The 14,487-nt window shown below is 46.1% G+C and overlaps 1 protein-coding gene across 1 annotated transcript in view; it reads left to right on the top strand.

The window, feature by feature from the left end:
* The window catches only part of NMNAT2 (nicotinamide nucleotide adenylyltransferase 2), a 74,037-nt gene that overhangs the window by 37,756 nt on the left and 21,794 nt on the right, over positions 1 to 14,487 (top strand). Inside the window, exons 2-4 of the mRNA XM_056531875.1 lie at positions 553 to 641; positions 12,494 to 12,561; positions 13,351 to 13,429. Of these exons, the coding sequence (XP_056387850.1) occupies positions 553 to 641; positions 12,494 to 12,561; positions 13,351 to 13,429 (236 nt within the window). The remainder of the gene's footprint in view (positions 1 to 552; positions 642 to 12,493; positions 12,562 to 13,350; positions 13,430 to 14,487) is intronic.

Below are 14,487 nucleotides of genomic sequence, written 5' to 3' on the forward strand. Positions count from 1 at the left end.
CTGTACTATATTTACTGACCTGCTCTCTAACTGTACTACATGTACTATACTACTCTGTACCTGTACTACATGTATTAAACTTGCATATACCTGTACTATATTTACTGACCTGCTCTCTAACTTTACTACATGTATCATACTAACATATACCTGTACTATATTTGCTTCACTGCTTTCTAACTGTACTTCATGTACTGTACTACTCTGTACCTGTACTACATATATTATACTGACATATACCTGTACTATATTTACTTCACTGCTCTCTAACTGTACTACATGTACTATACTACTCTGAAAAGGAAGCTGCATGCGCAGCGAAACGCGTTGCATTATTGGAAATAAAACAGATGGATTTTATCCTGGCTTCTTGATCCTTTGTTCCGGTCAGCGCCACTATCCTGCTCCAAACGAACCTTCCCTTTGATTGCCACCATAATGACCATTTTACCTGCTGCCTTGAGGATGAATTGTATTTCAAGTGTATTAAATGTGGATAAATATCATCCGAGCTCCTATATTGTTTAATCTTAATCCTTTTACTTTTTGCAGAGAGAGCCCGGGATTACCTGCATAAAACAGGAAGGTTTATTGTGATTGGAGGAATCATCTCACCCGTCCATGATTCTTATGGGAAACAGGTACTCGCCCTACTATTTATCTACTTCGTGCTTGTTTCCTATTAAAATCTGATATAAGAAGTGGTGGGGACATTAATCGGGAATTATACCCTGTGCTTGGGTGTCCCTATTACTCAGCCAGGGAATAAATGGAAAGATCTACAAATAGTTCCTGCAGTAATAATGATGGAACTATTGGTGAGACATGGCCCTTCACATTAAAGGGTACCTCTCATTAAAAAAACTTTTGATATATTATAGATTAATGTATGCAGAATAACTTCACAATTGCATGTTATTAAAAAATATGCTATCTTTCTATTTTAATTTTCCCCTTTGAAGAAATGACCACTAGGGGTCTCCCTACCAGTCCTGGCAGCAAGCATTTCAGACTCATGCTGGAGTCCTAAACACTACGAGCTGCCAGTCTGCTTTGTTCACAAACGAGAACACTCAGAGCTGCCAGCCTGCTTTGTTCACAACCTGTTTGGCTGTGAACAAAGCAGGCTGGCAGCACCGAGTGTTTAGGACTCCAGCATGAGTCAGAAATGCTTGCTGACAGGACTGATCAGGAAAAATACAATAGAAAGAAGCATATTTTTCATTAACATGCTATTGGAAAGTTATTCAACATTCATTAATCTAAAATATATCAAAAGTTTATTTGATGAGAGGTACCCTTTAAGACATGTTCCAGACTGCACCAGATAAACGGTCTCCAGGTTAGTGTAAAGTGTTACACATGCTCCCCTTGTCCTGTAAGTCATTCAGGTGATCTGAGAAGAGTCATGTCATGTACTGTCTGATTATAGGGCAGTATCCTGCAACTTGTGGTTCACATCGGTTGTGAAACTGCAGCTCCAAGCATTCTCTTACAGGTTTAGTCTGTTGGGGTATGTTGGGAGCTGGAAAACCACTCAATGGTGACCACTGCTTTAAGCAGTCAGGGCAGAGCACCTGTGGGATATTCAACAGGCACAAATATGAATTGGTATTGACCTAAATTGGATGCATTTCTCCTGTAGAGGGTGATCCAGCACAGGTTCTTACCACCAAAAAGCAAAGGCAATGTAACCTACCAGAGCCTATTTAATAAAAGAGACACTGCCTATCCTGTGATGTGTTCATCCTTGATTATGTCGAATAACTTCAAAGAGATTTGTTCAGATGCCTCAGTCTGTCTTTTAGGGGTGAAAGGTTACCACACAATTGTGATATGTAGGAAAGGGCTTGGAGGAAAATGTAAAATAAATGATTCTCCCCCCCCCCCCCCCCCCCGGCCCTTTCCCCCTGCTGCATCGTCTCTCCCAACTCGGGCCAATCATTGGCTAGTGTGGGTCACCACTGTGGCTAGTGATTGGCTGAGGGGGTCCTTTCTGTGTGTGGAAATGAAAACAGGAAGTGCTGATCAACTGGGATCAGGGACCATCAGGACAGTGCAGCAGGGGATTGGGGACAGGGGAGTATAATTTATTTTACATTTTTATCTCAGCCGAGGCCAACATTTTGTGACTTTGGACAACTCTTTTAATTCTATTCCCATATTCCCAGCAGGATAAAACATATATAATTCCATAAACTGAATATTGTTTAAAGAGGGTTGGTCAGATGTGAAAAGAGAATTGGGAAATAATACATAAAATATACTGAGCAGTAAGGTCATTATTTATCCAAAACTATTTTTCTTGGCAGTCCCCAAATTAGAGCAATTCTTCATTCCACCCACTTTTCATTACATGCAATGCATATTTTATGACTGCGATGATGGTTATACTGAAATTGAATGATTATCCAACTCAATAAATCCTGGTAGCACTGTCCTAAGCCTGTCTTCTACAGCAAAGAAACTTACACTTGTAGTTCTATTAAAAAATCCAAATCAGTTTTTGTTATGTCTTGTCAGAAACTCTGGTATAAGAGACAATCTCTATCTCCTGCAGTTGCTGGAGAAGTAGGACATTATTCTGAAATGCATGATGTGGATTACATAAGAAATTACATACATCTTGTAGGATAACAAGAAGAGGGGCAAATCTACACAAGTAACATGTAGCTATATAAAGAATGCACAGGGTTTGTTTGTAGCCTGTAACCAGGGCTCAAGTCCTACAGGAATGCATGGGAATGGAGTTCCTGTACTTTTTCCACAGCAGGACACTGTTTTCATTAGCAGGAGTTTTGAAGGACCAGCCCTTGAGTGAAAATCTTGGGTGAGTTCCCACACTTTTTTCCCCAGGACTTGATCCCTGTCTGTAACCATGGAGACACATACATAGGAGCTGCATACAGAAAGCGGTATCATCAATGTCCATGTAGTGGAGTCCGGTTGCTGTGACCCACGCCAACAGTAGAACAAAGTGACAAGAGCAATAGGAAAGCTCTGTGCCACTTTCCCTCTTGTCAGCTCCATTAATCAGCCCATTATACAGTGCATTATTGTTTGCTTTGAGGATTCTTCTTTTATATTGGGGAGCAAAGTCACTTTGCAAATACCATCTTACATTTATTTTTAAATAATAAGATTTTTAAATATGTTTTTAAAGAAATATTCTAGGTAAAACTAAAATAGCATGGCAGGTTTAACACTGCAAATAGTCAAGAATTCTGGTGATACTGGAGTTTCACCTCCCGACCCTATTGTTCTAGGAGTGATAAGCCGGCTGTACTGAGTGTTCATGTGTATGGGGAGAGACAGGAAAGATAGGCGAGATAGAAGGTCAGGAAAATTGTGGCACACTATTAAAAAATGGTGAATTGGGCTTCAATTGGGTTTAAAGGAGTACTCCACTGCTCAGCGTTTGGAACAAAATGTTCGAATGCTTAGAGCCGGCGCCGGGAGCTCGTGACATCGTAACCCCACCCCCTCATGACGTCACGTCCCACCCCCTCAATGGAAGTCTATGGGAGGGGGCGTGACGGCTGTCACGCCCCCTTCCATAGACTTGCATTGAGGGGGTGGGGTGTAATGTCATGAGGGGGTGGGGCTATGACATCACAAGCTCCCGGCACCGGCTCTAAGCCTTCAGAACATTTTGTTCCAAACGCTGAGCGGCGGAGTACTCCTTTAAACAAACCATTAAAGCACATCTGTCACCTAAACTGACCCTTGTAAACTAGCCCCATAAGCACAAAATCCTTGCTGTGCTAATTCCTAACATACCTTAATTTTGCTTTTCTGAGGACAAAAATAAGCCAAAATATCACTTTGAATCCGGTAGCCAGTATCCTAGAGGCGGGCGCAGAGGGTCCAGAGCTGTGCCGGGCTGACACTCCACTCTTCTTTTCCCAACATCACCGCTTTTGATTGACACACAACGGCCGACAGCAGCCCTGTGTGTGCAGTCTGCGCGGGCTCCAGCACTGTGTTTTCTAGCACATGCGCAGGCTGCACACACAAGGCTGCTGCTGGCTGAATGCCCCTGTGTGTCAATCAAAAGCCGGTGTTAAATTGTTGTTAAATCTTGTTGATATGTATTTCCTTGTTCATCTCATTGATATTTTTTAAGCACGTGTTTTATAATTCCGTGTTATGCCCCTTGGTCACATGATCAAGCATGTACCGTCCGAAGGCTGTCCAGGCATGCTAGGAGTTGTAGTTTTGCAACAGCTGGAGGCACCCTGGTTGGGAAACACTGTATTAAACTGCAGAAATATGCGGTGTAAGCAAATGATATTGTCTATGCACCCATCAGTGACTATAGTTTATAGAACACATGACAATGGAAGCAATTATCAGCGCTTTGATTTTTGTCTTAGTCAGAGATCCTATTGTATTGTCTTCTATGCTTTTTACGTGTCTCCAGTTTCAGACGATTCTTATCTAGTAATTGTTATTTTTGGTACCAGCCGCCTGTCATCATCCTCTCTCTTCCTGCCTTCAGCTTTTAACTCCCTTTAATGTCTTTCAATGTTTCCTCGTACTGTCTTCTATGTACAGAGCTTCACATTGATTATCTTCCATTTCTGATGCATATTTTCAGTTGCCTTGTCTTTATCCTATGGGCTTGTTCATTGTTATATCTTCTCACTGTCCAATTCCGAATGACAGAGAGTAGTCACTCTCACTCTGTCCTCATGGTGGCCATTTTAGATTGGTCATTAAAGGAGATACCGTATATCATGAACAAAAACGTATCCACTATCCGCAGGATATCCCTAATCCTAACCCTAACCCTAATCCTAACCTCTCACAGCGATCAGCACTGGGAAGGGCTGAGCTCAAGAGCTCAGGTCACATTTGGCTATGGGTCACAATTTTTTTCACTTCACCGGGGCCCAGTACAGGAGATTGCGGGGAGTCCCAGCAGTCTAAAAAGACCCTCTGCGATCTAAAACTTATCCCCTATCTTGCGAATAAGGGATACGTATTTGTATGTGATACAAAGGTCATAATGTAATGATGACCTCTATATGTGAGTAGTAGAAAGAACACACATCATGCTATGGCACAGTGAAGACTCTGATGCTTACACCTTTACTTACAGATTAGGCAGCATGTGAGTCTGTGGTAGAGAAGGTCAGCCTGCCTATTGTTAGGTACTTGACCAATGTAGCCGAGATACAATGCACAGGTAACTAGGGTGCTTTATCACTCACCCTTAATCCAATTTACCCGAATCATGCCAGAGTTTAGCGAGACCCGTCCAAGGCAGGGACAATTTCTGGGTATAACAAATTGCTTGGTTTGTGATTGTTGTATAAAATATATAGATCTTTTTTTTATTTATTGTTCTTCCATATTAAAATACATAGGTGCACAATGTACCAATGTTAAAAAATAAATAAAGGGAACCCTAAGATAACACATCCCAGATCTGAATGAATGAACTAATCGTATGAAATACTTTCATCTTTACATAGTTGAATGCGTTGACAACAAAATTACACAAAAATTATCATCAAATTTATCAACCCATGGAGGTCTGGATATGGAGTCACACTCAAAATCAAAGTGGAAAACCACACTACAGGCTGATACAACTTTGATGTAATGTCCTTAAAACAAGTCAAAATGAGGCTCAGTAGTGTGGGTGGACTCCACGTGCCCGTATGACCTCCCTACAATGCCTGGGCATGCTCCTGATGAGGTGGCTGATGGTCTTCTGAGGGATATCCTCCCAGACCTGAACTAAAGCATCCGCCAACTCCTGGACAGTCTGTGGTGCAATGTGGCTTTGGTGGATGGAGCGAGACATGATGTCCCATATGTGCTAAATCCGATTCATGTGTGAGCAACGGGCGGGCCAGTCCATAGCATCAATGCCTTCCTCTTGCAGGAACTGCTGACACACTCCAGCCACATGAGGTCTAGCATTGTCTTGCATTAGGAGGAACCCAGGGCCGACCGCACCAGCATATGGTCTCACAAGGGGTCTGAGGATCTCATCTTGGTACCTAATGGCAGTCAGGCTACCTCTGGCAAGCACATGGAGGGCCGTGTGGCCCCCCAAAGAAATGCCACCCCACATCATTACTGACCCACTGCCAAACCGGTCATGCTGGAGGATGTTTCAGGCAGCAGAACGTTTTCCACGGCATCTCCAGACTCTGTCTTGTCTGTCACATGTGCTCAGTGTGAACCTGCTTTCAACTGTGAAGAGCACAGGGCGCCAGTGGCGAATTTGCCAATCTTGGTGTTCTCTGGCAAATGCCAAACATTCTGCACGGAGTTGGGCTGTAAGCACAACCCCCACCTGTGGACGACGGGCCCTCATACCACCCACATGGAGTCTGTTTCTGACAGTTTGAGTGGACACATACACGCTTGTGGCCTGCTGGAGGTCATTTTGCAGGGCTCTGGCAGTGCTCCTCCTTTCACAAAGGCGGAGGTAGCGGTCCTGCTGCTGGGTTGTTGCCCTCCTACAGCCTCCTCCATGTCTCCTGATGTACTGGCCTGTCTCCTGGTAGCGCCTCCGTGCTCTGGACACTACGCTGACAGACACAGCAAACCTTCTTGCCACAGCTTGCATTGATGTGCCATACTGGATGAGCTGAGCTACCTGAGCCACTTGTGTGGGTTGTAGACTCCGTCTCATGCTACCACTAGAGTGAAAGCACCGCCAGCTTTCAAAAGTGACCAAAACATCAGCTAGGAAGCATAGGAACTGAGAAGTGGTCTGTGGTCACCACCTGCAAAACCACTCCTTTATTGGGGGTGTTTTGCTAATTGCCTATAATTTCCACCTGTTGTCTGTTCCACTTGCACAACAGCATGTGAAATTGATTGTCACTCAGTGTTGCTTCCTGAGTGGACAGTGGGATTTCACAGAAGTGTGATTGAATTGGAGTTACATTGTGTTGTTCAAGTGTTCCCTTTTTTGAGTAGTGTATATTCCACCATATTCAGGGCTATATTTGCCTTCAGTAAAAAAATTAAAATAAATTAATAATACATTGATGTAGCTGCGGCCATCATGCTGTGGCACGAAGGGGAAAACTTTTTCCCGCATAAGGCATGTAGGCATGTCCATTACTGTATGAAACTTAATTACTAAAGTCACCTTATGTTGGTTAACCCATATAATTGTATTCCCTGAAAACAGTAGACGTCATGTACCTGTACCTGCACTGGATTTGGCGGACCTCTTAATACCAAACACAGCCGATTCATCTTTCCATCCAACATATGCTGTAGAGGGGATGCTCGAGAGTGTAACATACACAATAGGATGTCAGTCTCTGAAAATTAGTGGATTTGGACATTTTATACCTTGTGTTCGTGTAGAGTCCAGATTAAATTAACCTTCTCACCTCTTCGTTTCCAGACTGTTTTGCTGACAAGGATCATTGTGATACTGCCAAAGGAAAGTGAATTACTATCGATAAACTGCAGTTGGATAGTCCATATTTTTACGAGCAAGCTACTAACATTGGTCTTGTCTTCCTCAAATAATAATTTTTAAGAAATATATTTTGACATAAGAAATTGAATTGACAAAAATACAAGAAATTAAAAGGTTTGTCTCACACTCCATGGGCTGGCACAGTGAAGAGGGTGCTGCACAGTGTTCGTGTTACACCCTGGAAACTGTGGTGCCATTGGTGTTGTAGTGCAGGATATGGCCAAACGCTGTTTTCTGAACAATACGATTCTTTCAAAATTGGAGTCTCAGTTTGTTGAACAGCCTGGAAATCAGGCTTTGACTGGAGCTAAAGTAACCTATAAATTGTAGTGTGATGGGGTGTTTGGAACCTGTAGACTCCTCTCTAGCCTGTCTTATTTAATCAGTCCAGTGTTTCCCTTTCCTGAGGTAGCTGTGAAGAAAGAAATCACGTGGTGTTGTCTACCAGGAGGGTGGGGGTTATAGTCTCAGTGAGGGCTTTGCACAAAGACAAGCAGGATCAGATTATGATGTCTTTCTGTCACACTGTAAGTGACAGCCAAAAGAGGGAAACTGCTCTATATAGCTAATGAATGATATTTAGACAAATAAACAGGTTGGTGAGAGGGACAGGATTGGCTATGGGTCTAGTTCCCCAGAGTACCCCTTTAAAAACAAAAGTCTCTACTCATTCTTGTCTGACTGCAGGGTGTGGGTTTCTTGAGGTTTGCTAGAATTATAACTGTGCAGTCCTAGGCCTGGCCTAAAGCCCAATAAATTCCTATGGTGATGTTTTGGTGCATGTGTACAACTTATCCCCACATGCAGTGTAGCCCTCCTTCTTTCTCTTTTCACTCTCTTTGTCTTTTTCTCTAGTAGGATCACAGGACAGGTTTTTTTTTTTGCAGGAGTGGTGGGTATAAGGCTGACTTGACAGACCATCTCCTGAGGAAAGGCTGCACCTTCCTTATCACATTCTCTTAGCTTAAGAGGCTGAGCGTTTCCTCATCCCTTCTGTGCAGTAGCGGCGGCCTAGAGTAAGCTCCTCTCTGTAGAAAGATCCCAAAACAACAGAGTGTGTGTGTGCATGTAGTATCTTCAAACAAAACCCTGAACCCCTCAAGTGCAATCACAACATATTGCATGAGAATATAGTATGAAGACAATATGAAAGAGAAATTACACTTTAGATAAGGCATCAAATGACACCCAACCAACAGACTTAAAGGGGTTGTGCGCTGTCCTGCCTTTCGGAGCTCCGCACGCAGCATCCGGAAGTTCATTACTCCGAACGCTGTGTGCGGGCTTCCGTGTTCGCGACCGCCGGACGTGACGTCACGCCCAGCCCCCTCGTGACGTCACGCCTGCCCCCTCTACCAAAGTCTATGGGAAGGGGGCACGACCGCTGTCACGCCCCCTTCCCATAGACTTTCGTTGAGGGGTTGGGCATGACGTCACGAGGGGGCCGGGCGTGACATGGAAGCCCGCACAGGGGCGGACATATCACTTGTTCAGCCGGTTCGGCTGCACAGGGGCCCAGCGTGTTAGGGGGCCCCCCTAGTAGCCCAGGTTACAGCCTGGGCCTCACAGTCTGGGCCCCTATAGGGCCCCCTGCCAGTACTTCATAGTATATGCTGCAGCAACAGGTCCCGGACCTGCTGCTGACAGCAGTAATTTACCTTTAAACCGGCCGGACGAGAGGACAGGCCAGGGGCTGATGGGAACAGACGTGCCCCGCGCAGGCACGCACGTCTGTTCCAAGCCCCTGACGTCACGTGTCATGGCCTCTGACCCACGGCAGAAGCATCAAGAGAAGCAAACCCTCCCGCCTCACACGGCCGCATCGCTGAGCAGATAAGGTGAGGAGAGCGACGGCCGGGTGCAGGGCGGGGAGGGGTGGGGAGGGGATTGTAATGATGAAGAAGAGGACAGGAGGGGTGTTGAAGAGGTTGGTGGTGTAATGATAAGAAGGATTGGGGGTCTGGGAGAGCGTAGTGTTCATAAGGAGGACCAGAAGGGGGGTCAGGGGTGTAGTGATTAGGGGGTTTAATGTTGATGAGAAGGACTGGGGGGGGGGGGGTGTCAGCTGTGTAATAATGATGAGGTGCTTAAGGAATATGGGGTGGTGAGGAGACTGAGGATGGAGTGCATGGGGTGTATGGGGTGATGAGGAGACTGAGGATGGAGTGCATGGGGTGTATGGGGTGATGAGGAGACTGAGGATGGAGTGCATGGGGTGTATGGGGTGATGAGGAGACTGAGGATGGAGTGCATGGGGTGATGAGGAGACTGAGGGTGGAGTGCATGGGGTGATGAGGAGACTGAGGATGGAGTGCATGGGGTGTATGCGGTGATGAGGAGACTGAGGATGGAGTGCATGGGGTGATGAGGAGACTGAGGATGGAGTGCATGGGGTGATGAGGAGACTGAGGATTGAGTGCATGGGGTGTATGGGGTGATGAGGAGACTGAGGATGGAGTGCATGGGGTGTATGGGGTGATGAGGAGACTGAGGATGGGGTGTATGGGGTGATGAGGAGACTGAGGATGGGGTGATGAGGAGACTGAGGATGGAGTGCGTGGGGTGTATGGGGTGATGAGGAGACTGAGGATGGAGTGCATAGGATGATGAGGAGACTGACGATGGGGTGATGAGGAGACTGAAGATGGAGTGCATGGGGTGTATGCGGTGATGAGGAGACTGAGGATGGAGTGCATGGGGTGTATGGGGTGATGAGGAGACTGAGGATGGGGTGCATGGGGTGATGAGGAGACTGAGGATGGGGTGCGTGGGATGTATGGGGTGATGAGGAGACTGAGGATCGAGTGCATGGGGTGTATGGGGTGATGAGGAGACCGAGGATGGGTTGTGTGGAGTGTATGGGGTGATGAGACTGAAGATGGGGTGCGTGGGGTGTATGGGGGTGATGAGACTGAGGATGGGGCCCGTGGGGTGTATGGGGTGATGAGGAGACTGAGGATGGAGTATATGCGGGTGATGAGGAGACAGAGGATGGGTTGTGTGGGGTGTATGGGGTGAGGAGACTGAGGATGGGGTGCGTGGGGTGATGATTAGACTTAGAATGGGTTGTGTGGGGTGTATGGGGGAGATAAGGAGACTGAGGATGTGTTGCGTGGGGTGTATGGGGTGATGAGGAGACCGAGGATGGGGTGCGTGGGGTGTATGGGGGTGATGATTAGACTGAGGATGGGTTTGTGTGGGGTGTATGGGGGAGATAAGGAGACTGAGGATGTGTTGCGTTGGGTGTATGGGGTGATGAGGAGACTGAGGATGGGTTGTGTGGGGTGTATGGGGGAGATAAGGAGACTGAGGATGGGGTGTGTGGGGTGTATGGGGGAGATGAGGAGACTGAGGATGGGGTGTGTGGGGTGTATGGGGGAGATGAGGAGACTGAGGATGGGTTGCGTGGGGTGTATGGGGTGATGAGGAGACTGAGGATGGGTTGTGTGGGGTGTATGGGGGAGATAAGGAGACTGAGGATGGAGTGTGTGGGGTGTATGGGGGAGATGAGGAGACTGAGGATGGGGTGTGTGGGGTGTATGGGGGAGATGAGGAGACTGAGGATGGGTTGCGTGGGGTGTATGGGGTGATTCAGTGGTGTACAGTGGTTGGCAGTATTATATTCAGGGGTACAGTATTTGGCAGTATTATATTCGGGGGTACAGTGGTTGGCAGTATTATATTCGGGGGTACAGTGGTTGGCAGTATTCCGGGGGTACAGTGGTTGGCAGTATTATATTCATGGAGTACAGTGGTTGGCAGTATTATATTCAGGGGTACAGTGGTTGGCAGTATTATATTCAGGAGTACAGTGGTTGGCAGTATTATATTCAGGGGTACAGTGGTTGGCAGTATTCCGGGGGTACAGTGGTTGGCAGTATTATATTCATGGAGTACAGTGGTTGGCAGTATTATATTCAGGGGTACAGTGGTTGGCAGTATTATATTCAGGGGTACAGTGGTTGGCAGTATTATATTCGGGGGTACAGTGGTTGGCAGTATTATATTCGGGGGTACAGTGGTTGGCAGTATTATATTCAGGGGTACAGTGGTTGGCAGTATTATATTCGGGGGTACAGTGGTTGGCAGTATTATATTCAGGGGTACAGTGGTTGGCAGTATTCCGGGGGTACAGTGGTTGGCAGTATTATATTCAGGGGGTACAGTATTTGGCAAGGTTATAATGATTATTCATCATACAGAGGATGAGGATCTACTGACAAATTAAGGAACCAATGATGTCCAGGTGTCAGACTCTGCAGAGAAGATGGAAGAAATCCTGGTGTCTGGACCAGAGGAAGAAGAAAAGTAAAGACAACAGAGAAGACGTCACTCAGGTCAGTGATATCATTGTGTATTTTCCTAACTGTCCCATCAGAGCTGTAGTCACTGATATCATTGTGTAGTCTCCTGACTGTCCCATCAGCTGTAGTCACTTCAGACATGATGGGAGTTGCAGCTTTCCAACATCTCAGGAGCCACTTGAACCAAGGTGATTGGTGGGATCCCATGAGTGTCGTGCTAAGTCCAGGGGTGCGAATGTAAAGGGGAGCACTGCCCTCTGCCTCCCAGCTAGATACGGGTCAGGCTGACCCGGGGGAGTACTCACTGGGCCGCACACTGAGAGGGACAGGGGCCACCCGGAGCCCACCTCAGGAGTCGTTCCATCCACTTGTGGTGGACAAGGCAAGTGGCGACACTACACGTGCGGGGTAAGTGGAGGCCCTCCGGTGGGGTCTAGGTACATGAGGGGGCACAGTGCTGGGGGGGGCCCAGGCACATTCTTTGCACAGGGGCCCTCTGCTGTCTGTGTCCGCCCCTGAGCCCGCACACAGCGTTCGGAGTAATGAACTTCCGGACGCTGCGTGCAGAGCTCCGAAAGGCAGGGCAGCGCACAACCCCTTTAACAAGGTTCCCAGTGGGACACTGCAGTCCTTTGTTTTTTTTCTTGTGATGAAATCCAATGTCAGTTCTTCTGAGAATATTCATTCTTTCATGATCATGAACTGTCCTCTTATGTGTCTTCTTCAGGGTCTGGTCTCAAGTCGGCATCGCCTGAATATGTGTCAGTTGGCTGTGCAAAATTCAGACTGGATTAGGTGAGATTTGATATGCTATGAAGGTGCACATCTTTACAATATTGCTATTATATTAAATATTTTTGTGAAAATGTCGGGAACACGCCTCTTTTTGGAGACCACGCCCATTTTCACAGCGACCACGCCCCTTTTCGGGTTTTCTGTTATACAATTCTGGCACAAAATCTGGCGCGGACAGAATTTCTGGTGCAATGTGACAGAATAAGGCGCACAACACGACAAAACATGTTGGGTTTGCAATAGTAAATGAGGGCCCATGTGTAATAAAATCAACCAAATTAATTTAAAATAATGAATTGCCTTGCTACGCCCATAGGCTGAACAGGGTGGCTCAGTAACGCCTAAGGTTTGGTTAGAAAGGACAAGTTAGAGAAAAAACATGCATAATGCTGGACTAGCAGAGAGACACCTCTTACTGTATAATGCTGGACTAGCAGAGAGACACCTCTTACTGTATAATGCTGGACTAGCAGAGAGACACCTCTTACTGTATAATGCTGGACTAGCAGAGAGACACCTCTTACTGTATAATGCTGGACTAGCAGAGAGACACCTCTTACTGTATAATGCTGAGCTGGAACATGAAGCGAGGACCCAAGCAGCACAGGACAATAAAATAATTTTATTGGTATAATGGGGACAACGCGTTTCGGCATGAACTCATGCCTTCCTCAGGTCCACTTACAGTACCCAAGGGAATGCTTGTTATGGTACTATAGTGCTGGGTAGAGGTCCTGTGTGCATCTGTGCTGCCGCTGGTTTGATCAGTCTTTTCTTTTCTTTCACCAGGGTAGACCCATGGGAGTGCTACCAGGATACTTGGCAGACAACATGCAGTGTTTTGGAGCATCACCGAGACCTCATGAAGGTGAGGCAGATAATGTTCTGTGTTGTCTGTGATGATATAGAAGGGGTGGGGTGGGGGCAGATAGATTGATTAAATAGCGCAGCGTTCTGCCCTAGACACCAGATGACATTGTCCAAGGATACTATTAGTGAATTCATTGTATGCTAGTTATAAGTCTACACTGATAAAGTTTTCTACAATAAAGTAATGAGATGTTGCTCCTGATAGCCACCAATCAGCCATAACATTATAACCACTGACAGGTAAGGTGAATAACATTGGTTACCTTCTGACAATGACACCTGTCAGGGGGAGGGATATATGAAAGGGAAGCTAACAGCGGCATCACTGGCACTAACCTTAAATATACAGGTTAATAGTGCTGGTAATGCTAACTAGAATGCACTTTACCTGGAAAAAATCCTTTCAGCTGTTCCTGAGCAATCTGTAATTTTCCTTATATACAAATGTCATTTTCTGATCAGTGGAGGGGGTCTCCAGCATTGCTCAGCATTAATGGGGACCGCCTCCATTGCTCAGAAAATTTAATTAGCAAATACAGAATAATACAGATTGCTCAGGAACGGATGAACAGATTTTTTCCAGGTAAAGTGCACTTCAGTTGGCATCGCCCGCACTATGGGGGAGATTTATCAAAACCTGTGCAAAAGAAAAGTTCCCTAGTTGCCCATAGCAACCAATCAGATTGCTTCTTTCATTTTGCAGAGACCTTGTTAAAAATGAAAGAAGCGAGCTGATAAGTTGCTATGGGTAACTGGGCAACTTTTCCTTTGCACAGGTTTTGATAAATCTCCCTCTATTAGTCTATATATTCAGGTTAGTGCTGGTGTTGCTGCTGTCAAGTGAGTGAACAGTCAGTTCATGTTGGAAATAGGGTATAAATCTGAACAACAAATGTGATGGCTTGATGACTGGGTCAGAGCATCTCCAAGGCAGCAAGTATTGTGATGTGTTCCCAGTATGCTGTGGATAGTACCTTCCAGAAATACAGCCAGTCAACCAGCAACAGGCTAATGGGTGCCAAAGGCTCATTGATGCACATGGGCGGTAAGGGCGAG

This window comes from Hyla sarda, chromosome 7 (assembly GCF_029499605.1).
Source record: "Hyla sarda isolate aHylSar1 chromosome 7, aHylSar1.hap1, whole genome shotgun sequence".
Taxonomy (NCBI): domain Eukaryota; kingdom Metazoa; phylum Chordata; class Amphibia; order Anura; family Hylidae; genus Hyla; species Hyla sarda.